This window comes from Acomys russatus, chromosome 11, assembly GCF_903995435.1.
Source record: "Acomys russatus chromosome 11, mAcoRus1.1, whole genome shotgun sequence".
Classification (NCBI taxonomy): Eukaryota; Metazoa; Chordata; class Mammalia; order Rodentia; family Muridae; genus Acomys; species Acomys russatus.
This window is the reverse complement of record NC_067147.1, coordinates 36,360,931-36,386,294: the sequence shown is the minus strand read 5'-3', so window position 1 is coordinate 36,386,294 and position 25,364 is coordinate 36,360,931. Positions and strand designations below refer to the sequence as shown.

Genomic DNA, 25,364 nt, shown 5'->3' with positions numbered 1-25,364 from the left:
AAAAATACTAATATACTCTCAGGAGCCAGAGGCAGGAAGATCTCTGTAAGTTTGAGGCCAGCCTGGTCTACAAAGTGAGCTCCGGGACAGCCAGGACTACATAGAAAGACCCTTTTTCAAAAAAACAAAAACAAAATATCCTACTGATTTCCAGGTGGTATGTGGTTCTCCTCTTTCCTGGGGGGCTGTGGGCCACCAGCCCACCGTGGCAGGAGGAGCAGAAGGCTAGGTGCAGAGCTTGGAAGGCCAGGACCACGAAAGAGATTGAACACTCTGGGAACCACTTTAGGAGCCAGTTCAACTTTACTCGGGGAGAAACAAAGGCTATGTAGTCCTTGGGGAGTGGGTGGGGGCTTCCAGGACAGGTGTTCCTATGGTTGAAACCAGGCACTTTAAGGATGCTTGTTTTGCATTTGGCAGCACACTCCTATCATATGGATGGGAACACAGCACCTAATTATCCTATAGGCACAGGGAGGGGAGAGCTAGCAGGAGCTGTGTCAAGGGCCATATATCAAGTGTCTTAGGGGTATCTATGGCTAAAGACACTCTCCAGATGGAGTCAGGCAGAGAGCTGGAGGCCCTGCTGGGGAGAGGGAGTCCTGCATCTAATGCTGAGCTCAGAATGGCTGTCCAGGAGGAGTGCAACACAAAAGAGCAGGGTCCTTCCAACAGTAGTATAAACCCATAATCCCAGCAACTGACTGAGGCAAAGGCATCCCAAATTCAAGGTCAGTCTGAGCTACCAAGTAAGAACATATCTGAAAACAATGTAATAAAATGAAATTTTAAAAAACAAACAAGTTTCATTACTCAAATAAAGAAATGAGTGAAAATTCCCCTCTAGGGATCTAACTAACCAGTCCCTAGCCTGTACATATATATATATACAGAGAGAGAGAGAGAGAGAGAGAGAGAGAGAGAGAGAGAGAGAGAGAGAGAGAGAGCGAGAGAGAGAGCGCTCCAACTGTAGACAGCATGCGCCCAGGGCTTCAGCGGGGCATCAGTGTGCTCCAACTGTAGACAAAGTGGACGTGCCCAGGGTTTCAGCGGGGCGTCAGTGTGCTCCAACTGTAGACAGAGTGGACGTGCCCAGGGTTTCAGCGGGGCGTCAGTGTGCTCCAACTGTAGACAGTGTGGACGTGCCCAGGGCTTCAGTGGGGTATTAGTGTGCTCCAACTCTTGCAGCCAAGGGGCAGTGAACAGATACTACTTCTGGTTTCCACTTTCCCTAAGATCCTGAGGAAACTATGGTATACATTCAGGTAGACAGAGAGGCCCTGCTACTGAGTGGCAGGCACGCCAGCCTTAGCAATTCTCAGTGCTTTCTCAAAGCATCAGGACTGGGCAAACTCTCAGAAGCCCTTTCCACAAAGGGAAACATGGAAAAGAACTAAAGGCACCATAAAATTAATCATGAGCTTATTTGGGTAGGTTTTGAGAATGGGAGAACACAACCGGAAAATAGTCTGTTTATTTCTTTTCTCCTTTAGTTTAATGTTAACTATAGAAAGTATGATATGGTTTACAAAAATTCAGAACACAAATATATACATTCATGAGGAGCAATTGCTACTATGAGGTAAGCATGATTTTCTCTACATATCAAGTTATTATTCATGAGTGTTTCTCTTACCTTTTTCTGTTTCTTTGAAGGACTGCTTTGTTATTTTGGAGGCACCATCTCTGTGATCATCTTCGATTAATTCTTTTTCTGTTTCCCATCTCGTTAAGTCATGAGAAGAATCCAGGTCATCATCTAGGCTTTAACAATACATACATCAGAAATCTGGAAGTTCACTACAACAACTGACAAAAAGGCAAACTGCTTTTCAGATAGTAACACCACAAGTGAGGAAAACATTAAAATCACTTTTAAATTAAAAAAAAAAAAAAATGAATGCAAAATGTACCATCTAAGTTTAAAATCCTGAAAGTCTACTATAAGAGTCTTTCAGCATTTTCTGCACATTTAAAAGCTTTAGTATGCTCTGTGGCTACCAAACACTTCCAAAACCCAGTTATTCAGACTCAACAGGCATTGTTATCTACAGTTTGACTAAGATAATTACCAGTTAGCTTATGAACCAGAACAGAACCCATGTTCTGAGGTTACCTCAGGGCAACACTGCTCACAAGGAACATAATGTAAATTACAGACACATTTGATCATTCCTCTGGTAGTATATTAAAAGTTTTTTTTTAAATCTATGTCTGTGTGAAGGTGTTTGATTAGAGACTGAGGTGAGTGAGCTGCCACGTGGGCACTGGGTCCTTGAAGAATGGCCAGTGCTCCTAACCTCAGAGCCATCTTTCTAGCCATGGTAGCCTATTACAAAGAAAAAGAGGCAAGACTTTCACAGTGCTTTTTACTTACCATAGTACATATAAATGTCACTTCACCACAGAATGAATGTAAGGCACGGAGTTTGTTGTGGCTGTGTGTAAGGTACTCCTAATAGGCATCAATGTTGCGCCTGGATAATAGGTTTACAAGTGCGCTAGTTTCATGAAGAGGTTAACCCACTAAATTATCCCATCATACTAAATGAGCTGTTAGGAAATGGGGCCTGGGTGGAGAAAGGACATCACTAAAAATGCGTTTCTTTTTTATTTTTTAATTTTCTTTTATTAATTTATTCATATTACGTATAAATTGTTATCCCATCCCTTGTATCCTCCCATTCCTCCCTCCCTCCCATTTTCCCCTTACTCCCCTCCCTTATGACTGTGACTGAGGGGGACTTCCTCCCCCTGTATATGCTCATAGGGTGTCAAGTCTCTTCTTGGTAGCCTGCTATCCTTCCTCTGAGTGCCACCAGGTCTCCCCCTCCAGGAGACTTGGTCAAAAATGAGGCACCAGAGTACGTGAGAAAGTCATATCCCACTCTCCACTCAACTGTGGAGAATGTCCTGTCCATTGGCTAGATCTGGGTAGTGGTTTAAAGTTTATCACCTGTATTGTCCTTGGCTGGTGCCTTAGTTTGAGCGGGACCCCTGGGCCCAAATCTGCCTATCATAATGTTCTACTTGTAGGTTTCTAGGACCCTCTGGATCCTTCAACTTTGCCATTCTCCCATGCTTCTCTCATCTAGAGTCCCAATAGGATGTCCTCCCCTCTGTCCCAGTTTCCTGGTTAGTGAAGACTTTCATGGGACATGCCCCTTGGGCTAGTATACAGATATAAGTGAGTATATACCATTTAACTCTTTCTGCTTCTGGGTTAACTCACTCATGATCATTTCTAGTTCAATCCATTTGTCCACAAATTTCGGGAATTCCTTGTTTTTAATAGCTGAGTAGTATTCCATAGTGTAAATGTACCACAGTTTCTTTATCCATTCTTCTACTGAGGGACACTTAGGCTGTTTCCATGTTCTGGCTATTATGAATAAGGCTGCTATGAACATGGTTGAGCAAATGTTCTTGTGTGCTGGAGCATCTTCTGGGTATATTCCAAGGAGTGGAATACCTGGGTCTTGCAGAAGCCCTATTCTCAGTTTTCTGAGCTAGCACCAGATAGATTTAAAAATGCGTTTCTTAAAGATTTATCTTGAGTCTGTTTCCCAGCAGCCATAAAGTGGACAGCTCTGCTCTACCACACCTTCCGCCATGACATTCTGTGCCTACATAAGCCTGGAAGTATGGCAGCCAGCCATCAGGGACTATAAATCTAAAGCCAGGAGTCAAAATAAACCCTCTCCTTTTGTTTATGTCAGGGATTTTGTGACAGTGACAAAAATATGCTAACATAAGGGTTATCTTGACCATGCTATGTCTTTGAAGTATCTTGGTGTGCTTTATATTTATAGCATATCTCTTTTCAGACCAGCCTCTTTAAAGTACTAAATAGTTATTTGTGACCTATATCTACTGGCAGGACAGCACGCTTGTAGACTAGATTATGACTAAGAATTCACACATTCACACACACACACACACACACACACACCAACTGTATTATGAAAACAAAGTCCTCAGATTCAAAAGTGTTCACATTATGATTTAGAATTGTACCCAGATTTATAAAACTGGTGGCACTGGAAGAAGGTAGTAGAATAAATGTACCAAAAATGTAGAGAGAGGTTTAAACGGAGAGTAGGAGCAGAGGCACACAGGGAAAGGAAGCGGTAGGAAGCAGTGTTGCAGGGTATTTGATCCTGTTGTGAATCCCAAGACTATGAACTGTAAAAACCTGTTTCTTGTTTGGTGTGGCTCAGACCTCACACCCACCCTTAATCCAAGAGCTTTCTATTTATTGTAAGGTAGTTATGGTGTGGCTCATCCCTATCACACACACCTTTAATCCAAGAGCTTTCTGTACACAGGATTAAATAAAGTTAACCCTAGGTCCAGAGGTCGAACAAGAAACCAGATACCAGGCAGTAAACAGAAGTGTGGCGGGGAGGGCATTGAGTTGAAGTATATTTAAGACAGCATAGAAAACAAGCATATACATGATACACAGACATGCATGCAAAACATTCATATGCATAAAGTAAAATAAATAAATCTTTTTAGGTGTTAAAGGGGGGATGGAGATATGGTACAACAGTTAAGAGTACTTGTTGCCCTTGCAGAGGGCCTGGCTCATAACATCTGTAATTCCAATTCCAGGAAATCTGATGACCTTTTCTTCCAAGAGCATCAGATATGCACATGGTACATATACTTACATGCAGACAAAACATTTACACACATAAAACAAGTCTTTTTTTTTTTTTTTTTTTTTAATTAACTACTTAATAACTTAGGGCAGGGGGCTGGAGAGATGGCTCAATGGTTAAGAGCACTGTCTGCTTTTCCAGAGGACCTGAGTTCAATTCCCAGCAACCACATGATGGCTCACAACCATCTATAAAGTGATCTGATGCTTTCTTCTGGTATGCAGGTGTACATGCAGCTAAAAATAAATTATATTGCATAAAAATAAATACATATTTTTTAAAAAATCAAGTGCCTGCTAAAGTGCTGTGCAGGTGACTGACATTAAAAAACAACTGGGGACAGGAAGGATGGGTCAGTGGGTAAAGGCACTTGATGCCAAGTCTGAGAACCTGAGTTTGATACCTGGGATCGAAACGTTGAAAGCAGAGAACTATCTCCTGCCGTTGTGTGCTGGCCTCCACGTCTGCCTTGGCACATGCGTGCACCATCCCCACTCACAGATGCAAAATAAATAAATAAATGCAATAAAGAATAAATAGGGGTCGAGTGATAGCTTAAGAGCACTGGCTGTTCCTGCAGAGGATTGGGCTTGATCCTTAGCACCACACAGTGATTCACAAATGTCTATAGCTGCAGATTCAGGAAATCAAATATCCTCTTGTGGCCTCCAGGCACACAGGCACACAAGGGGTGCACAGACACAGGCAAGCAAAGCACATGTACATAAAGCAGAATAATAAAGTGGGCTCAGCTCTTCAACATCAGGATGCAGACTGCTTTTACGTCCTCTCAAGAAAACATACACACGCAGACACACAGACACAGTCTCTCTCTCCCTCTCTCTCTCCTCTTTTCCACAGCTGTTTCTGGAGATGCTAAGAGGACAGTAACAGTGTCTATTCTGAATGCCTTACCAGTTCACATTGAAGTGTTTGGAGGAACTGCAAAATGGTGTTGTAGAATGCTTCCTTTCATCAGAGTAACATCTCAGTGATGAGCCAATTTTATCTCCAGAGCAGTAAGTGTCCAAACCATCTGTCAATTAAAAAAGAAAAAAAAAAGTCAGATGAAGACATCAGACACTAGTGATCTTATTCTAGCCTCCTCAAAGCAGGACACCAAAATCACTGACTGACTTAGAATTTCATGCTTAGGTTGTGCTTTTCTGATTGCACAGTGATTCCCATTCTTACTAGACTTATTTGTAAGAAGAATAGGTGCTTTTAATTTAAGTCTACTGTACATGCTAGGACCCTAAAGACCAGAGAACCGATGTGAACCAGGTATATTACCTGGAAATCAGAATATATCCTTTTTTCTCCTAATATGGTCCTCAAGCATTTGTTTTTAAAAACTGTAAGCCTCTATCCAAATCCAAATCCAGTGTGGGGATGGAGGCCCTCACTGCAAATAAAAATAAAACAGCTTACTTAGGGCTTTTTTTTTTTTTTTTTTTTTTACTGTGATGAGATGCCAGAATCACAGCAATTCTTTTTGTTTTTTGTTTTTTGAGAGGGTCTCTCTGTGTAGCTTTAGCTGTCCTGAAACTCATTCTGTAGTCCAGGCTAACCTCAAACTCACAGAGATCTGCCTACCTCTGCCTCCAGAGTGCTGGGATTAAAAGTGTGTGCCGCACAGCAACTCCTATAAAGGAAAGCACTTACTGGGACTGGCTTACAGTTCAGAGGTTTAGTCCATTGTGTCATGGTGGAAAGCATGGCAGCACGCAGGCAAACACTGCTGGAGTGGTAGGTGAAAGTTCTACACCAGGACCCATAGGCAGCAGGAAGAGACAGTGAGACACTAGGCTTGGCTTGAGCTTCTGAGACTTGAAAGCCCACCCACCCCGCAGTGACACACATTCTCCAACAAGACCACACCTTCTAATAGTGCCACACTCTGTGGGCCTAGGGGTGCATTTTTATTCAAACCACAATTATGCCACCACAGCAAGCATCCATAAATTATTTACATTTCAAAAATTCAAAATAGCACTCTGGAGACTGGGACAGGAAGTTAGAGGCCAGCCTGTGTCTCTCTGTTTGCTTCAGGAGTCAATTGCACAGAGTTCTCTGAGGAAGTCTCACTTGGAAGACTGCCTTCATCAGATTAGCCTGTGGGCGTGTCTATTGGGCATTTACTTAAACTGATGGTAAGCTGAAGTGTAAGCTGAAGTAAACCATTCTCTTCCCAAGTTGCTTTTGGTAACGTGTCTTATCAGCAACACAAAGTAAACTAGGACTCCAGGCTGCGTAACAAGCCCCTGTTTCAATGCTTTTAATTGATACAACTTCAAGGTGTAAGATGCTTAGAGGGGAAAATAAATGAAATAACTTAATAAATCATTTGATAAACTTAAAAAGATTCTAAATATTTATTTAATCTTTTAATGTAAAGAGTTATACCCTTCAGAAGCTGGGGTTCAGAAGGTCAGAGACAAGTAAGGCACAGAGCAAGGCATACAAGTTCCCATTGTCAGCGCTAGTCATTAACAACCCCACATCTGATACAGAAACTAAATATGTATGTATGAGTTATTAACTCACATTCATTTCTATAGATTTTTTTATGTGTGTGTATGTGTATGTGCACGCATGTGTGCAAGTGTGTGTGTGTGCATGTGTGTGTGTATGTGTGTGTGTGTATATACCATAAGTGTGGGGGTGCCCACAGAGGCCAGCACAGGGTGTTAGATCTCCTTTCCCCTAACATTGAAGTTATAGATGGTTGTGAACTCTTGTGGGTGCTGGGAACCAAACTTAGGTCCTCTGGAATGCAGTGTGCCTTTTCTTTCTTTCTTCCTTCCTTTATTTTATGTGGATGAGTATTTACCTGCACAATTTCCCTCCACAGTGTCTGGCAGAGGCCAGAAGAGGGTATTGGATCTCGTGGATCTGGAGTTATAAAAGGTGTGGAGTTGGGGCTGGAGAGATGGCTCAGAGGTTAGGAGCACTGTCTGTTCTTCCCGAGGTCCTGAGTTCAATTCCCATAACCACATGGTGGCTCACAACCATCTGTAATGAGGTCTATTTCCCTCTTCTGGGGGTCAGGCACACATGTAGACAGAATGTTGTATATATAATAAATAAATAAATCTTAAAAAAAAAAAAAAAAAAAGGTTTGGAGTTGTCATGTGGATGCAGGGAATCAAACCTCTGCAAGAGCAGCCAGTGCACTGAGCCATCTCTTTAGGATCCAGGATGCAGTCTTAGCGATAGGACCATTACTGTAGTTCATCGTTCATTTCTTTAATTAAAAAACATTTTTCCACGCAATATATTTTGATATTCCCCCCCCCCACACTTCTTCCCAGATCTTCCCCACTTCCCTACCCAATGAACTTTTTTCTCTTTAAAAAAAAAAAAAAGCAAGCAAAATGAAACAAAAAGTCCACAAAAATACCAGGGTTAATTTTGTGTTGGCCAACTTCCTGAAGTATGGATGACATACCCAGTGATATCCATTGGAGAAAACTGGTTTTTCCTTTGACAGCACGTATCAGTTGTAGATGGTTCTTGGTTAGGGGTGGAACCCCATGTCCTTCCCCCACTCTTAGCGCTGACAACCCATCTAGTCTGAACTGTGCAGAATTCACATATGCTGCCTGAGTCTCTTGAGGTCCTATGTGCGTCAGTCCTATTGTCTCTGAAGACACTGTTCTCTCAAAGTCATCCATCACCTCTGGCTCTTCCTATCTTCTCTTGGCATAGATCCTAACATCCCATTTAAAGCTGGGTGCTCCAAAGTCTCTCACTCTCTGCACATTGTCCAGTTGGGGGCCTCTGTGTTAATTTCTATCTACTGAAAGAAGTTTCTCTGGTGTGAGTTGACCAAATCACTGATTGTTTCCTGTCTTTTCACACTGAGGTGATGTCAACCTTAATGTTGAGGTGTGCTTCTTGGATGCCACAGAAAAATAGATCCCGGGGCTAGAGAAATGGCTCAGCACTGGGTGTTCTTCCAAAGGTTCTGAGTTCAATTCCCAGCAGCCACATGGTGGCTCACAACCATTTACAGTGAGGTCTGGTGCCTTCTTCTGGCATGCAGGCATATACTGTATAAATAATAAATAAATCTTAAAAAAAAAAAAAAGAAAGAAAGAAAAGAAAAATAGATCCTGTTTTCTAATCTAATGTTAGTCTGTGTTTTTCTACTGGGGAATTGAGGCCATTAACATTAAGAATTATTACTGAAAGCTGGCAGTGGTGGTGCACGCCTTTAATCCCAGAACTCAGGAGGCTGTGAGTTTGAGGCCAGTCTGGTCTACTAAGTGAGTCCAGGACAGCCAAGGCTACACAGAGAAATCCTGTCTCGAAAAGCCAACAGAGAGGGGGGGGGGGCTATAAACACCACACACACACACACATACACACACCAATACTCTCATTAAATTTAATTCTATTTTTTGTTTTTCGAGACAGGGTTTCTCTGTGTAACCTTGGCTGTCCTGGATTCACTTTGTAAACGAGGCTAGCCTTGAACTCACATTGATCTGCCTGCCTCTGCCTCCTGAGAGCTGGGATTAAAGGCCTGTACCACCACTCCCAGCTTTAAATTTAATTCTTAAAGGCATCTTCACCTCTAAATTCACAATTATTACCAGGCTAAAAAATTTTAAATAAAAAATAAGTAACACTAACTCTAAATATAAACATTTATAAAAATCTCAAATTAAATTTGTTAAAGATGCTCAAATATAAAAAAAAATATTCTATTGACTTACCTGGGGAGGTTAGAATTCTTCTTTTATATTTAGTATGATCAAAACTTGAAAACTCACGCTAGGGAGGAAAAAAGATACACTTAAACACTAAAAAAATAGTCTCTTAAAATATTTTTCCATAGATTCTATGTACATTACAAAGATTAGCATGGAAAAACCTAGGTGTGGCACCCTAACCAACATTAGCATCACTAATTAGACAAGCAAACAGCATGTACCTGTTGAATCATCAGAGCAGCTCACACACCGCTCATGTCACATTCCAGCCAAAAATACAAAACCAGAATCAAATCAGGAGGCATCCATTACACAAACTGAGAGACACTCTAGGACACACCAGCCTTCGACCCTGTGTAAGTAAGCATTTATGTTACAAGAAACTAAGTGCGGGTATCTGTTGTAGATTAAAGGCAACAAGAAGCCTGGCTTGGTGGCCCACGCCTTCAATCCCAGCCCTTGAGAGACAGAGGCAGGCACATCTCTGTGAGTTTGAGGCCAGCCTGGTATACAAATCAAGTACAGGAGAGTGAGGAGCTCTGTTACACAGAGAAACCTTGTCTCAAAAGACAAAAAGCAACACAAAAGGGCAACGAGAGACAACCAAAATGTTAATGTTCAAACCTAGGTGGTATCTGCTCCAGGAACAGCTTTGTACAGAAGGACGTAACTGAGGTGTGACCTGAGAATGAACTCTGCATTATCCTGTATTATTGTAGCCATACTAAATTTCCTGGGAAGTATCAATGAGGCTTTTAAAAGAGAACGTGCTTCACAGGAAAACCAAACTAAAGTATGTGTTGGGCATCTCAGTTAAGGTTATGTGATGACGAGACCACTGAGAAACACTGATGTTTCTTAAGAAGGGATTTTGGAATGCCAGCAAATGTAGGAAGGAACAGAGGAATACCTGCAACCTTCCTCGACTTCTGGAGACTAGTCAGGGCAAGTGACGTCCCCATACCTCAGATGATTATTCTGAAGACTACATCGTTGTGCTTTATATAATGACCCTGAACATGCTGGGCTGTGAAGCAGCCTTCTCAGCTGGACTGTAAACTCCTCTCTTAGCAAAGGAGGGTGATAATAAAAATGGGCCTGTTATGCAAACTGAGCACTGCAATTGGTTTTTCCAGCACTCATCTGAGATGGGGTATGGCCAACTTCTCACACCTATTAACAAATTGCCTCAGTGTAGGCCCGCAGTACATAAAACACGACTCCCCTGGTGAATGGCGCGTTTAGGGGAGGGCTACAAGGATGCACATGGCCAAAACTTTTCTCTAAGTTTGCAATTATTTCGGAGTAAGAAACTTTCCCGAAGGAACTGCTCGGTCTTCCAACGCACTCCAGCAGGACCAAAGCCACGCCTCGGCTTTGGGAAACCTCGGCGGTTTCCGAGGGAGGGCGCTCGCCGGTGAGCCTCCCTGAAGAAGACGCCCCCCCCCCCCCCCGGCCCCGCAGCCGCCCAGCAGAGCCTGCCGCGGCTTCCACTCCCCTCACCTCCACGAAGCAGCTTCCCGCCAGGCCGTAGCGGCTTTTAAGACGCTCCACTATCAAGTCCTGGCCCGGTGGCTTGACCACCCTGCGCTCCATGGTGGGCCGCTGGCCGCCGTCGCTCGGGGAACCGCTCTCACAGCAGCGGCGAGGCAAGCACTACGTCACGACGCTCAGCCCCGCCCTCGGGAATGCCGAAAGCCAATAGGAAGAGGAGTGCCGGGAAAAGGGCACTCTGCAACCCCGCACCAGGTTGCCTCTTCCAGTTTTCTCGGTCTTTCTCCCACAATAAATGATTTGAGGAGCGAAAAGAGGGTTCCATCTTCCCTTGAGAGAGCTGGCTTTGCCAGCAGGAGAGCGAACATCTTCTACACACTTGAGAGACAGTGTGCTCCCAAGGGCCGGGGGCTGTGCATTAGAACTTGCCCGAACACAGGCTTCTTCATCAAAAGTGGTTTAGGCTCACAGAAAAATCAGGACATGTCTTAACACTAAGCACATACATGGCAGCAGCTTTTGCCTGTTTCCTTAGGTAGTAGTACCACAGGGTACATTTGAGATCGACACGGAAGGTGGAGGTAGGGGGACTAGCTTCCTCCACGGTCATAATCAGTTGGATGGCTCCCTCATGAAGTCAGAACTTTCTCTGTACCCACACAGGTTGGCTTAAAACTCAAAACATTTCTTTGCCAGGCCTACAACTGCGCACAGTACTTACTGTGTTCAACCTTATCACCATACAAGTTCATACCTGTTCAGTTTTTCTCTGGCATACATTAACACTGACAAATTCTTTAAGTGCACATGCGGACTGGCAGCCCCTACATTCTCTGGATTACTTTTAACTTTGCTAACTTGATACGTTAGCAAGTAGACAGAAAACTATCAAAAAATTTCTTAAAAGGATACCTTTTGCTAATCAACAAGAAACTACCATATAAACTGATTTTTATTAAGATTTTAATAAACATAGAAAACCTAATTGGAAAAGAAAAATCTACCAATGTCAGTTTATACCATTATCAATGACTAAACTACAAATCACACTATTCTGAAATGTATCAAGGACTTATAAAATGCCTCATTTTATTTTTTAAGCTTCATTGTTAGAGCTGAATAGCTCAGCTACTAAGAGCCCTGTCTGCTTTTCCCAGAGAAGTACCCAAATGGTGGCTCATAAACTGTGGTAACTTGTCAAGTTACAAACATCTGCTATTAGTACCAATATTGGAAAAAATAGTTTAACATGCCATTTTTTTCAAGTTTTTGAAAAATCTTTAAGAGTTGTAATGATTTGAAATAGCATAAAATATCTCTTAAAAATCATTTGCAACCATGCATAGAGGCACATGCCTGCAATGCCAGTGGAGGTAGTAAGATCAAGAGTTCAAGTCCAGTATCAACTAAAAAACAAGTTCAAGGCAATGTGGGGCTACAGATGATTTTGTTGTTTTGTTTTTCGAGACTGGGTTTCTCTGTGTAGACTTAGCTGTCCTGGACTCACTTTGTAGACCAGGCTGGCCTCCAACTCAGTGATCCACCTGCCTCTGCCTCCCAAATGCTAGGATTAAAGGCATGAGCCACCATGCCCGGCCACATAGTCTTAAAAAGACATTTCTATTTACTTAAATTAAAAAAATATGGCATCCAAAAAAGATATATATAGCACTGGCTGTGGTGGCGCAAGCCTTTAATGTTCTGTACGAGTAGACCTGTAAGAATATCCCCTCCCTTAACAGTTTACTAACTCACTCACACAAACCACATCCAAGTATATTTTCAGTGTTCATCAAACTCGTGATGTTGAGAGGTTAGAGCTCAGAGTGCTGACCTTTAGCTGATCTCACTTTACATTTAGTCACAAAAGGAACAGACAACTTAGATGCACAATCAATGAATGTTTTAAATGTCGTGGCTGTTATCAATTATCACTTTATTTCTGCTACAAAATTCACCAGAAAAAGGTACTGCAACAATCTAATATAAAGCAAATCTTTAACCAAAGAACATGGTATAGCTCTTTTAAAAATATTCATACTTTATCACAAGAACTAGAGAAAAATTCAATTCTATCATCAGGACCAAGCTGAAGTTTTTGAGGTAGTAGAGACAGGTAACAGAAAAGTGAATGGAAAGAAGAAAAAAGGAAAGGAAGAAAGGAAGATGGAAGAGGAGGAAGCAAAAACAGAAAGCTAGCTAAGGGAACGATCAACTTATTTAAAATGTAAAAATTAATGTCTTCAAAAGGGCACTACGTATCTTAAGAAAAGACAGTATCCTACTTAAAAGTTAATTTTTAACTATACAGGAGCATAAAAATTACAGAAGAGCACTTTGGTTAACTCATATCTTCTGTGGCTCTATCCATTCATAAATGAGTCTATACATAAATGAGCACACGAGTAAGTTAAGATTACCATATATATATTTCAAATCTAAAATAAAATTATCTTGAGTTGTGGTCCCCTTATTCAATGGTAAGTACCATGCAGGAAGTCCAAATATCTTAACAGGAATTAAAATAAGATTGCATATATCATATTCCTTCAATAGTCTGGGAAGCTCTATTGATTTTAACAAAATTAGTATTAGCCATTCTAATACAAATATGTCAGGAGTACGTAAACACAAGTACACCTGAAATACACCAGTGTTTAAACTTTTATTTCACACCATGCAAGATCAATTATTACACATTAAAAAGTGGCAACAGCTATAAGCTACAATTTTACATTTATACATTGGAAACATGTTTTCAAAAGGTGAACATAATTACCATGTTGCCTGTAACAATTGAGCATCAATTAAACTGCTTATATAGATAAAATTCACTGTGAAAAAGTACTTTATAGCTGTCCACATTCTGTGATAACAATTCTTCGACTAACAGACCCTTGAGGAGAACCAAATGATTCAATCTTTCTCACAGTATCCATGCCATCCTTAACAAACCCAAATACTACATGCTTAAAGTCCAGATGTTCTGCTTTCTTCAGTGTTATAAAAAATTGAGAATTGTTGGTATTTGGACCCCAATTGGCCATGGATAGTAAGCCTGGGCCAGTGTGTTTCACATTAAAGTTTTCATCTTCAAATTTATCTCCATAAATGGACTGTCCTCCCGTTCCATTGTATTTGGTAACATCTCCCCCCTGAAAACAAAAACAATTTTTTTTCCATTAATACTGACTCAAACATTGAAACACAAAGAAAACAGTGTAACAGATTAAATAATAAATGTTCTTTCTTTTTTCTTTCTTTCCTTTCTTTCTTTCTTTCTTTCTTTCTTTCTGAGACAGGGTCTCTCTGTGTAGCCTTGGCTGACCTGGACTCACTCTGCAGATCAGGCTGGCCTCGAACTCACAGAGATCTGCCTGCCTCTGGGTCCCTGATTGCTGGGATTACAGGCGTGCACCCCTGTGCCCAGCTAATGCTCTATTTCTTTAAGGATACATTTTGACATCCAGGCAGAGGTGGTGTACACCTTTAGTTCTAGCACTCAGAAGGCAGAGGCAGGTGGATCTCTGTGAATTTGAGGCCAGACTGGTCTACAGAGTGAGATTCAACAGAGCTGGGGCTATACAACATAGTGAAACTATTTCAAAAAGGAAAATATATTTGAAAACTAAGATATTCATGTTTTGTTTTGCGGAGGGGGTTTCCTCATTGTGTTTCTATCAGGTACCAGGCATTAGAACGTTGGACCCTTTTAGTCTGAATGTTTGAAAAGGAGTAGAGTGTCAAGTTAAATGCCAGTCATGGTATGAGAAAGCTGAAAATTCCCAAGATGAGGATGAGGTCAAGACGAAACACCTTCCCAAGTTGTTATGGTCCAATCTTAGCAGACTTAATCATGTTCTATGTATAGTGACACTTACTTGGCAAACAAAATCTGGAACTACTCGGTGAAAAAAGGAGTTCTTGAAACCAAAGCCCTTCTCCCCAGTGCACAATGCTCTGAAGTTCTCAGCAGTTTGAGGAACAATATTTGAAAATAATTCCATGGTTATCCGTCCTAGAGGTTCACCATCCGCACACACATCAAAGAACACCACAGGATTGGTCTCCTTTGATAATTCTGCTGCAAGGGATACTTGTTCAATCTGGAGTTTCAATATATTTTGTTGACATTCTTCAAATTTTTTCTTAAAACTCTCAGTCATTTCCTTTGTCTTAAACCTCACTGCAAGCTGTTCTACTTTTGCTTCTCCATCTGCAAAAATGGGAGGGGGGACCTTAATATTTAAGTAACTTACAAAGCATGTGGATGTTATAGATTTCAGAAAAGTCAATAAAATTAAAAGGCATTTGAAGGTAGAAACTCACCAGCATAATCTGAAGCAGTCCAAACTAAAGCATTATTTGAAACATTTAAAGGTTTCAGTTCCATGGCTTTGGTAATAACATGGTTTGCACACACTTTAAAAACCTGATCTCTTCTCATTAGGATCCGATAATAATTCTTCATTGTATGCCAAAGAATCTTTATGTCTCCAATACCTCTCTCCTTCCACTGACTGGCATCTCTATCCCATCTATAAAGTTTGGCTCTCTCTTTGAACAAAATTTCTTCATCTTCTTCTCCAGATTTCACTTCTACCTATGACAACAGATGAGAATGGCTATTACATAAACAGCTGGTTATAACAATTCCATTAAACAATGCCAACAGGTTTTACATTATCATGACAACTAAAAATACCCTAGACTTATAATGTATTTGACTTGGTTAAGACATGATTTATCATTAAATACTTTCCTATTGTACAATATTTTACTTCTCTTTGTGAAAATAAAATGTCTTTAAAAGTCAGAAGACCTTTCAAAAGTTCTGGTTCTTGCCAAGCACGACAATATACACCAATAATCCCAACACTTGGGGAGCAAAAGCAAGAGTTCAAGAGGTCCTGGCCACCCTGGGCTACATGAGATCAGAGGTAATGAGGTTCTTTGCATGGATGTACAGTAATCCCAGCATTCCAGAGTCTACAAGGCAAGAAGATTACCATAGGTTTGGGCCAGTGTAGTAAGAATTTTGGTGTCTTTAAAAACCTGGTAATGTTATGTAAACATGTTTTTGTTTTAATCCCAGATGCTTCAGACTGTCCATAGCAACAAACTGTTTTCCTCATGTCTGCTCTAGCGGCGGCCTGATTCTGCCAGCTGAAGATAGTTTAATTTTGGGGACTCTAGAGAAGGTATAAAAAGATCAGAGTCCCAAAGAGGAGGCTTGGCTGTTCCTCCTGCTGGTTTCTGCTTCTGCTGCTGCTGTTGCTAGTTTGTGAAGTGGTCAAGAGAAAACAAGTTGGAGATTAGGGTTGGAAGGGAGGTAGATAGAGGAACCCAAATAATATAGACTAAAACCAAAAACCATGCCAACAGGCCAGTATGGGCTACATGTGAATTTCAGGCAAAGCAGAGCTATATAACAATGTGCTATCTCAAAAAAAAAAACAGCACTCTACCCAAGAGTGCTCATTCTTTCTAGTTTTGCAACACTTATCTATTTTATGTATATGGCTATTTTGCCTGCATGTTTATCTATATAGTGCATGTGCCCATTCTCTGAGGCCAAAAAAGGGTATCCCTTGGAAGTTACAGGTATTTGTTAGCTATTAAGTGGGTACTGGGAATTAGGCATTAAGCCATCTCTCCATGCCTTTTATTGTTTGTTTGTTTGTTTAAGACAGGGCCCCTGGCTGTCCTGGAACTTGCTCTATAGAACAGACTGACCTCGAACTCACAGAGATGGGCCTGCCTGTGCCTCCTGAGTGCTAGGAGTAAAGACATGCACCACCACTGTCTGGCTTGGTGTTTTTAAAGATGTTTTTTATTTTTAATTCTATGTATGTGTGTGTCTGTATGTGGGTATGTGCGCATGAATGGAAGTGCCTACAGAGGCCAGAGGATCCCCTGAAGCTGGAGTTACAGGCAGGTGTCAACTGCACAGGAACCAACAAGAACAGTACAAACTCTACCTCTGAGCAGTGACAGCAGTGCTGATCCCTTTTTTTTTTTTTAAAGATTTATTTATTTATTATTATGTATAAAATGTTCTGTCTGCATATACACCTGCACACCAGAAGAGGGCATCAGATCACATTATAGATGGTTGAGAGTCACCATGTGGTTTCTGGGAATTGAACTCAGGACCTTTGGAAGAGCGGGTAGTGCTCTTAACCACTGAGCCATCTCTCCAGCCCACAATGCTGATTCTTAAATCATGATAATAACTATTGAGACAGAAAACAGATATAATTTTCTTTAAACAATATTCTTCTCTATTTTGTCCCTTAAATTATTTTAAGACAAACATGATCTTCTAATGTCGTAACAAAAATACTTATGGCTTATCAAGATAGCCAATGAATAAACATGCTTCCCACACAATCCTGAGAAAGCCCTGAAAGCTATCCTCTTTGACCTCCACGGAGCACTATACATATACATACCTGCTTGTGTTCTCCCATACTCTCTGTGGTATATGCATACTCATTTCCTTCCACCGTCCCTCCCACCATACTCTCTGTGGTATATGCATACTCATTTCCTTCCACCGTCCCTCCCACCATATTCTACACACACACACCCCTTTCCAACAACTACATAAACAATTTACCAAGCAGCATTGACATAAAAACTACTACAGGGCAAAGTATGCACTGAGTAGTAACATGCTTGCTAATATGAGCAAGGTCCTGAATTCAGTCCCCAGAATTACACACAAAAAAATTCAAAACAATTCCTACTTAAAGGCTGGAAATCTGGGTTACAGAGATGGTTCAGCAGTTAATAGCACAGACTGTTCTTTCAGAGGATCTGGGTTCAACTCCCAGCACCCACATGACAGCTCATAACCATCTGTAACTCATCTGTATCTAATTCCCAATCAAGGGGATATGACTCCATCAGGAGATATGACCTCTGCAGATAATAGGCACACACATGGTATTCAGTCATGCATGCAGACAAGAGACTCATATACATAATATAAATAATTGTTTAAAAGTCTGGAAATCAGGCCAGATGTGGCAGCATACACCTTTAATCCCAGCACTTGGGGAGGCAGAGGCAAATGGATCCACTGTGAATTTGAGGCCAGCTTGGTCTACAAAGAGAGTTCTAGGGCAGCCAAGGCTGCACAGAGAAATCCTGCCTCGAAAAACCAAAAACCAAAACCCAAAACCAAAACCAAAACAAAACAAAACGCCTGGAAATCTAACAAATAGAACATAATGTTTAACTGACTGTTCTGGGGGAAACTATGTAGTAGTGGTATTCTTTTTTAAGTCAACTCACAGCATATTTTTATACTTAAGTCAGGAGTAAAATGTTTACCCCTGGTACTTACCTCTGGTAATGAGACTATGGGCTCAAAATGGATGTCCTCATTATGAACTACTTCTTCATCACTGCCATCCTCATCTTCGCCACTTTTACCTGCTGACTGTGTTCCAAACACTGCTGCTCCAGTATTTGCCCACTGGAAATTTTTATCTGATAAATAAATCAGGCTATTTAAACACTGAACTCTAAATTTTTTATTAAAAAGGTTTTTGCATTACTTTTCAATTATTTCATCAGTACATCTAGTTTTCAACAATGTCATCAAGCCTATTTGAGGTGTTTAAAGCAGCATCATTCTGGCCATTTCAACAATTATGGAACACAATCAATGACAATATATTTATAAGATAAAATACTATTTTAAAAAAGAAATTGCCAGACAGAGTGGCCCATGCCTTTAATCCCCACATCCAGGAAGCAGAGGCAGGTAAATCCCTGTGAGTTCAAGGCCAGCTTGATCTATACAGTAAGTTCTAGGACAGCCAGACAACCAAAAAAGAAAAAAGAAAAAAAGTGTAGAGGAAACTAAAGTAAGGATTCAACAAAACAATACATTGAAGAAAAAAATATATAAACAAAATGGAGAACAGATAAAACCAAAATCAGCTTTGAAAAGGGAAGTGCAAAAAAAGTGACTTTTTATCTTAGCAAAACATGGAAAGAGCTCATGAAGAGAGGATGCAGTGGTAAGATTTACTGAGACAAAGCTCACCTAATAATTAAGTTCTACCTCACACTGTACTATACTCACAGTATATAATACTACCAAAATACTTTGAATATACAGGGTAATAAGCAGTCACTATCAGTTTTCATTTGGCTTTTTTTTTTTAAAGTAGATAATTATACCTACTATACTGGTATATTTACTCACTACCCATTTTTTAAATTCCAACCTATTTAATAGGTTAAAACAAAAGTTTAAGAGCTTGTTATCACCTTTAATTCCAGCACTCAGGAGGCAGAAACAGATCTTTGTGAGTCCCAGCCCAGCTATGGAGACCTATTAAGACCCTGTCTCAGAAAACAATAAACTGGCTTAAGTAAAACTATGATTTTTTTTTTGGGGGGGGGGGGGCACATTCTGAGACAAGGTTTCCCTGTGCAGCCCTCAATGCCGGGACTGAAGGCATGTGCCACCACACCTGGCTAAACTATGAATTCCTATCAATCATTTCTTTTATCCTTTTTACTTTTCTTCGAGTTTTTTGAGATAGGGTTTCTCCTACAGCTTTGGCTGTCATAAAGAATATATTTTCTTCTTCTTTTCATTTTTGTTTCACAAGACAGGGTTTTACTCTGTAGCCCTGGCCATGCTGAAACTTTTCTGTAGACCAGGTTGGTCTACAGAACTCACAGAGACCTGCCTGCCTCTGCTTCACAAGTCCTGGGATTAAAGGCGTGCATACCACTACCCAGTCCTGTCAATCATGTCTAAAAGCTTAAAGCATTTCTATAAGTAGCAGGACCTGAAAAATGTATAAATACATGAACAGAACTAAAATCTTAAATTGTTTTATTTGAGCATTTTAAATTTATTCTCCAAACACCTTACAATAATTTAAATTGTACTATCTGTACAATATAAAAGAGCTTATGAGTAAATATAATGAAATCTAATGCCAATAAAACTTGAAACAAGCCGGGCGTGGTGGCACATGCCTGTAATCCCAGCACTCGGGAGGCAGAGGTAGGCGGATCGCTGTGAGTTTGAGGCCAGCCTGGTCTACAAAGGGAGTCCAGGACAGCCAAGGCTAACAAAGAGAGACCTTGTCTCAAAAAAACCAAAAACACTTGAAACAAATAGCACCACATGGCAGCTCACAACCATCTGTGACTCCAGTTTCAAAGGATTTGTCCTCCAAGGGCACTGCATGCATGTGATAATACTAACCAATCAAATTTAAGAAAGGTACAATACTATCCAAGTCAGGATTATTCCAAAACTGAAAAACACACACGAATATGAGAAAAGCAAGGCTATTAGCACTGACTTCAACTAAGTTGAGAGAAAATACTTATAGCTATTATCATCAGTGAAATCCGAGTTACTAAAACACTACACAAACTAAAGACAGGGCCATTCCACTTATAGTCATGATATGGAAGGGACTTTTTCAGTTACACTTGGCTGACATGATCATTAATAGCTTTCCTCTTGATCTTACCTTTAGGACCAAAAGCAAAATCCCCAGAATTACTTGAAGCCAAATCTGCAAATGACAGGCTTGTACCACTTCCAAATCCAAACAAAATAGTCTTGTTTTCCCCTGACAAAAAAAGGAAGAAAAAAAAAAAAAATTCCTATTTAAGTTAAGATAGACAATACATCAAAACCTTCCCCAGGACCCAGGACTCAAAAGTAACATGATTCAGTACTCCAGGTGAGGTGAGGGAATAAACTACATTTTTAAACTTAATATTTACTCTTCTAAAATGCCGTCAAATTCAACCCACATTTCTGGGTTAGTTTTTTGTTTTATAAACTACATTCTAAGTTACAAAATACATTCAAGTTCAAGGTTATTCAGTAACATTAAGTTTAAAAGTACTATTCCCAATGAAAGAATCCTAAACTTAAACCAAATTCATTTAAAAATACACTGAGCTGTAAAGCTGTCCACACTAAGCTACAGTATGGGACTACATGGTTTCTGTTTTACCAAGGATCTTGCACCCTCAAACAAGTCAAAGGCAAGACCTCGGGGGGGGGGGGGGGGGGGGGGAATCTGTACTAAGCATTTTAAAAGATTTATTATTTTTAATTATGAATTTATGTATCTGTGTGTAGGTAGATGTCCATGAGTGCAGGCTCCCAAAAGGCCAGCAAGAGGACTGGACTTATGGGCCTAGCTTGGATGTTGGAAACTGAAACCTCAAGTCCTCTGCAAGAGCAGTAGGCACCTCTAAACTGTGCTCTTTACTGTAAGTAATCTCTTACATTTGCTGTTCTGAAGTCTGAAGCCTTTGTCTGAATCTTTTCCTGCATAGTTTCATGATCTCTGAAATTGCTTTGGCCTACCTAATTTTATCTGAAAATGCGGAGGTTTTAGTTGTGTAGTTACTTTTTTGTCCCAGTATATTAAGATAGAAGTGGCCATGAATGTACTATTTGTGGTCTATATTGGGACTTATTTCTGGAGGAGGGGAAAAGGGTAATGTACCTAATGTCCATGTATAAGGAAATACAATTCAAAGACACTACTTCCAACTCAGAAAAGCTGAGACACACAGTACACTAATAGTTATTAGTGTAACTGACAAGTTAGTGAGTTTTGAGGCCTATACAAATTTTAGTGCCGTAAATCTAAGCTGCTGTAATCCCAGCACTTGGGAGGCAGAGGCAGGCAGATCTCTGTGAGTTCGAGGCCAGCCTGGTCTACAAAGTGAGTCCAGGACAGCCAAGGCTACACAGAGAAACCCTGTCTTGAAAAACAAACAAACAGACAAATCTAAGCTGCTACTGTAATACTTCATAATTAAAGCACTGTGATGTGAATGTTTAAGTAATACTAATTAATATTACCCAGTAATAGTCAGGTAAAAATAATATATAACAACAAGAAAATTGTCATGCAAGCAAACTATTCTCGTTTATGCAGACAGGCAGGTCAATTATAAGGCTTTTTATTCCCTAATACTCAAAACTGAATGATAAATTGGAAGTGGCAGTGCACACCTTAAATCCCAGCACTTGGGAGGCAAGGGTAAGCAGATCTGCGAGTGGGGCCAGTCTGATCTACATAGTGAGTTCTAAATTAGCCAAGGCTACACTGAGAGACTCTGTCTTTTAAATAAATAGATAAATAAATAAGATAAACCAAATGATGGAAAAGTTATTACTGTGTTTCATTTGTTGAGAAGGCAGTATACCTTGTCTAACTACTGTGACAAATACATTATGTTTCTATATTCATCTTAAATATTTTCAACTAAGTTCTTAGAATCTAATCTTTCAAAGTCTTTTTTTCTCAAACATACAGGCAATAGCTTATATACTGCACAACATAAACAGATAAGCAATTTTACCTTGGCTTGGGAATTCCGTGTCAGTTTCTTTTCTAGTAGACAAATCTACAGGCTTGTCCACAGTTTCAGTAACAGGGGATGAGCTACTAGACTTGGTGTTAGAATTGAGTTCTTCAGACTTACAGACAAAAGGGCTTGTCACTTCAGTCTCACCGGTATGCTCATTACCAACTGCATCAGTTACTTTCTCATTCTGGGATTTCTGTAAAAGAGAAAGAATAAAATATATCACTAAGCCATCCCCTACTGCCACCAAAAGAAATAGAAAAACAGTAAGGACTTTCTATAAAGTTTGGTTGTGTTTTTTATTTTTACAGTAACCACTGAAAAGACAAGAAAATGAATAGTAATGAAAACAAGAGACAGCCAAAACAAAAAGTGAATAGTAAACTTAGAACCCATCTCTACCTTACTGACCAAATGAATAACAAATGGTCTAGATACTTGTAAAAGACTATTTAGCTGGGCGTGGTGGTACAAGCCTGCTATCCCAGCACGTGGGAGGCAGAGGCAGGCAGATATCTGTGAGTTTGAGGCCAGCCTGGTCCATAACCAAGTCCAAGACAGCCAGGGATCTGTTAGATGGAGAAAAAACCCTGTCTCGAGAAAAAAACAAAACAAAACAATTATTTACTCAGGTTTCTTTGTTTTTAATACAAAAAACACTGGGGTGGGGATTTATCTCAGTAACAGAGTAGCTACATATCAATTGAAAACACCTGGGTTTGTTGATTCCATGGAAAAAACACACAGGACATTAACAAAATGATGCTCAGGGTTTAGAAGGAAGCTAGGAAGTTAGAGGAACGGGGACATAATGATAAAGACAAAAAGATTTTAAAAGTATACCACGCACATCGGCAGAAAGAGTATATTTTTAATCAAACAAAGCAGACTTAAGTGATGAAAGATCAATTTGCTCTCTTAAAATGGCAGAGTAAGTAAGAACCACCTTAAGTAGTTTTCTCCACAAAAGCACAAAGAATGATGACCACAATCAACTCTTTTGTCTACTCTGGAAATTAACCAAAGAACCACAACAATCTGAAAAGTTTTCCATCAACGTGTGAACTGAAGTTAAGGCGTGTAGGGCTGGTTTTCTAGCACTGACTTACTCTCACTCCCTTTTCTGTCTACCCAGACCCCAATCTCAGATCTGTAGTAGTTTATAAACCAAAAGCCAGACAATCACGGCAAAAAGACGAATGTCTGCCAGACATTTGGGCATAGGGTTTTTGTTTGTTTGTTTTTACAGCAATTAAATCATTCTGTAGAATACTATTCACTACAGATTTGTAACACTTCATAAGAGAACATACAGAGCAATGTAAACTATATAAACTATAAATATACTGATAGACCGTAACTGAGTTAAACTACAAATCACTAATATGTACAAAATTACCATTTAAAATGGCATATAACTGTCTAATGCTCAAAAAGAATGGCAAGAAAGCATTCTGACCTCAACAGAAATGACAGCAGATATTAGAACCTGTCTTCTTAAATAATACATAAGGGACAATATTATTTGTATCAACAATGAATGTGCTCTGAAATCTGTACTCATGCTTCCACATTAAAGAAATAGAAAGAGAGCAAAGTAAACCAAAGGCAAGAAAGAAATAATAAAGAGCAGAAATCAATGAAACTCAATGAAGGGGGAACACAGCACACAGACCGACAACTAAATCTACTTATTCTGTGGGAGGACGGGGCCAAGAACCATATAAAAGATAAAGGGCAGGATAGGGAGAGAGTAACATAAGACAAAAGGAAACAAAACAAACTTGTGATATCAATTGCACCCTTTACTAGATTGAAAAATAGCAAAGAGGGTAAGGTATTTCAATAATCCTGAACCTACAACCATTAAGAGACTGATAATGGAAGCCAGATTAGTGGCAAACACCTGCAATCCCAGCACTCTGAAGATGAGAAGATCCCAAAAAGGTCAAGGCCAGTGCGAGTAGTACAGTGCGAGGTCCTGTCTCCAATACCAAAATTGATTAATAAAAGTTTATTCTACAATTCTACAAATTTAAATTTGAGAATTCCTTTAAAGGCACAACTAGAACTCATTCCTTTTGTTAAAACTAAAAGGAAACAACATCAATCAGACAAAATCTCCTTTAGAAAATAGCCAGGCAATGGTGGTGCATGCCTTTAATCACAGCACTCAGTAGGCAGAGGCAGGTGGATCACTGAGTTCAAAGCCAGCCTGGTCTACAGATTGAGTCCTAGAATAGCCAAGAGTACGCAGAGAAACTCTGTCTTAAAAAACCAACCTCCTACCCCCAAAAAGCAAATAGCAACACAAAAGAGTATTTCCCAATCTACTTACTATACCACAGTTAACTTTTTTTTTTTTTAAGGAGGGGTTTCACTATTTTGCTGTGAATGGCCTGGAATTCAGAGATCCACCTCCTTCTATGAAATTAAAAGTGTGGGCCACAACTCCCAGCCCAGCCCAGTATGTGTATGAGAGATTATACACAAGTGAGTTCAGGTACCCAGAGGCCAGAACAGGGTATTTAAGCCCCTGGTGGTGGTGTGTCATCTGACTGACATGGGTGCTAGAAACCGAACTCCAGTCCTCTGCAAGAGCAGCGTACACTTAACTGCTAAGCCACCTATCCAGCCCAAGTACTCATTTTTATAAACTAAAGATAATACTAGAAAACTACTCAACAGTATTATTACCAAGGGACATCCATTTTTAAAAGTAGCAACAAAATTTATACAAATAGAAGCTAAATGATACAAAACTGTAATATACCATAACCAAGTGAAGTCTTTCCTAGGCTGAAAAGATCTGTATCACTTCATCAAAGACAGACAGTAAGATAGTATATACTCAGCCTTAAACAGAATCAGGGCTCAGGGAACCCTGTAGAAGAGACAGAAAAAGTATTAAGAGCAGATGGGATAGAAGACACCAAAGAAAACAAGGTCCTCTAACTCAACATGATCAACACGCTTATGAACTCTGACTGAGGCAGCATGTGCAGGGCCTGGACAGATCTGCACCAGGCCCTATGCATATACATTATGGCTTCCAGTTTAGTGCTTTATTGGGATTCCTGAGTGTGTGAACAAGTAG

General features: G+C 40.2%; 2 protein-coding genes across 7 annotated transcripts in view; both read right to left on the bottom strand.

The window, feature by feature from the left end:
• Positions 1-11,133, bottom strand: part of Ccdc138 (coiled-coil domain containing 138) — a 60,177-nt gene extending 49,044 nt beyond the window's left edge. For 3 of the 4 annotated variants that reach the window (XM_051153078.1, XM_051153077.1, XM_051153076.1), the window contains exons 1-4: positions 10,892-11,133; positions 9,392-9,449; positions 5,583-5,703; positions 1,637-1,764 (exon numbers count right to left, since the gene is read on the bottom strand). In XM_051153078.1, coding sequence (XP_051009035.1) covers positions 1,637-1,764; positions 5,583-5,703; positions 9,392-9,449; positions 10,892-10,984 — 400 coding nt within the window. In that variant the 5' untranslated portion in view covers positions 10,985-11,133. Of the gene's footprint in view, positions 1-1,636; positions 1,765-5,582; positions 5,704-9,391; positions 9,450-10,891 lie in introns of those variants that run through there. The other variant, XM_051153079.1, reaches the window with a different exon arrangement.
• Positions 1-25,364, bottom strand: part of Ranbp2 (RAN binding protein 2) — a 531,879-nt gene that overhangs the window by 460,801 nt on the left and 45,714 nt on the right. For 2 of the 3 annotated variants that reach the window (XM_051153073.1, XM_051153074.1), the window contains 6 exons: positions 22,262-22,463; positions 20,401-20,502; positions 18,237-18,382; positions 15,212-15,485; positions 14,764-15,098; positions 13,529-14,037 (listed from right to left, as the gene is read on the bottom strand). The exons of the other annotated variant lie outside the window; for it this stretch is intronic. In XM_051153073.1, the coding sequence (XP_051009030.1) occupies positions 13,732-14,037; positions 14,764-15,098; positions 15,212-15,485; positions 18,237-18,382; positions 20,401-20,502; positions 22,262-22,463 (1,365 nt within the window). In that variant the 3' untranslated portion in view covers positions 13,529-13,731. Of the gene's footprint in view, positions 1-13,528; positions 14,038-14,763; positions 15,099-15,211; positions 15,486-18,236; positions 18,383-20,400; positions 20,503-22,261; positions 22,464-25,364 lie in introns of those variants that run through there. 3 annotated transcript variants of the gene reach the window in all.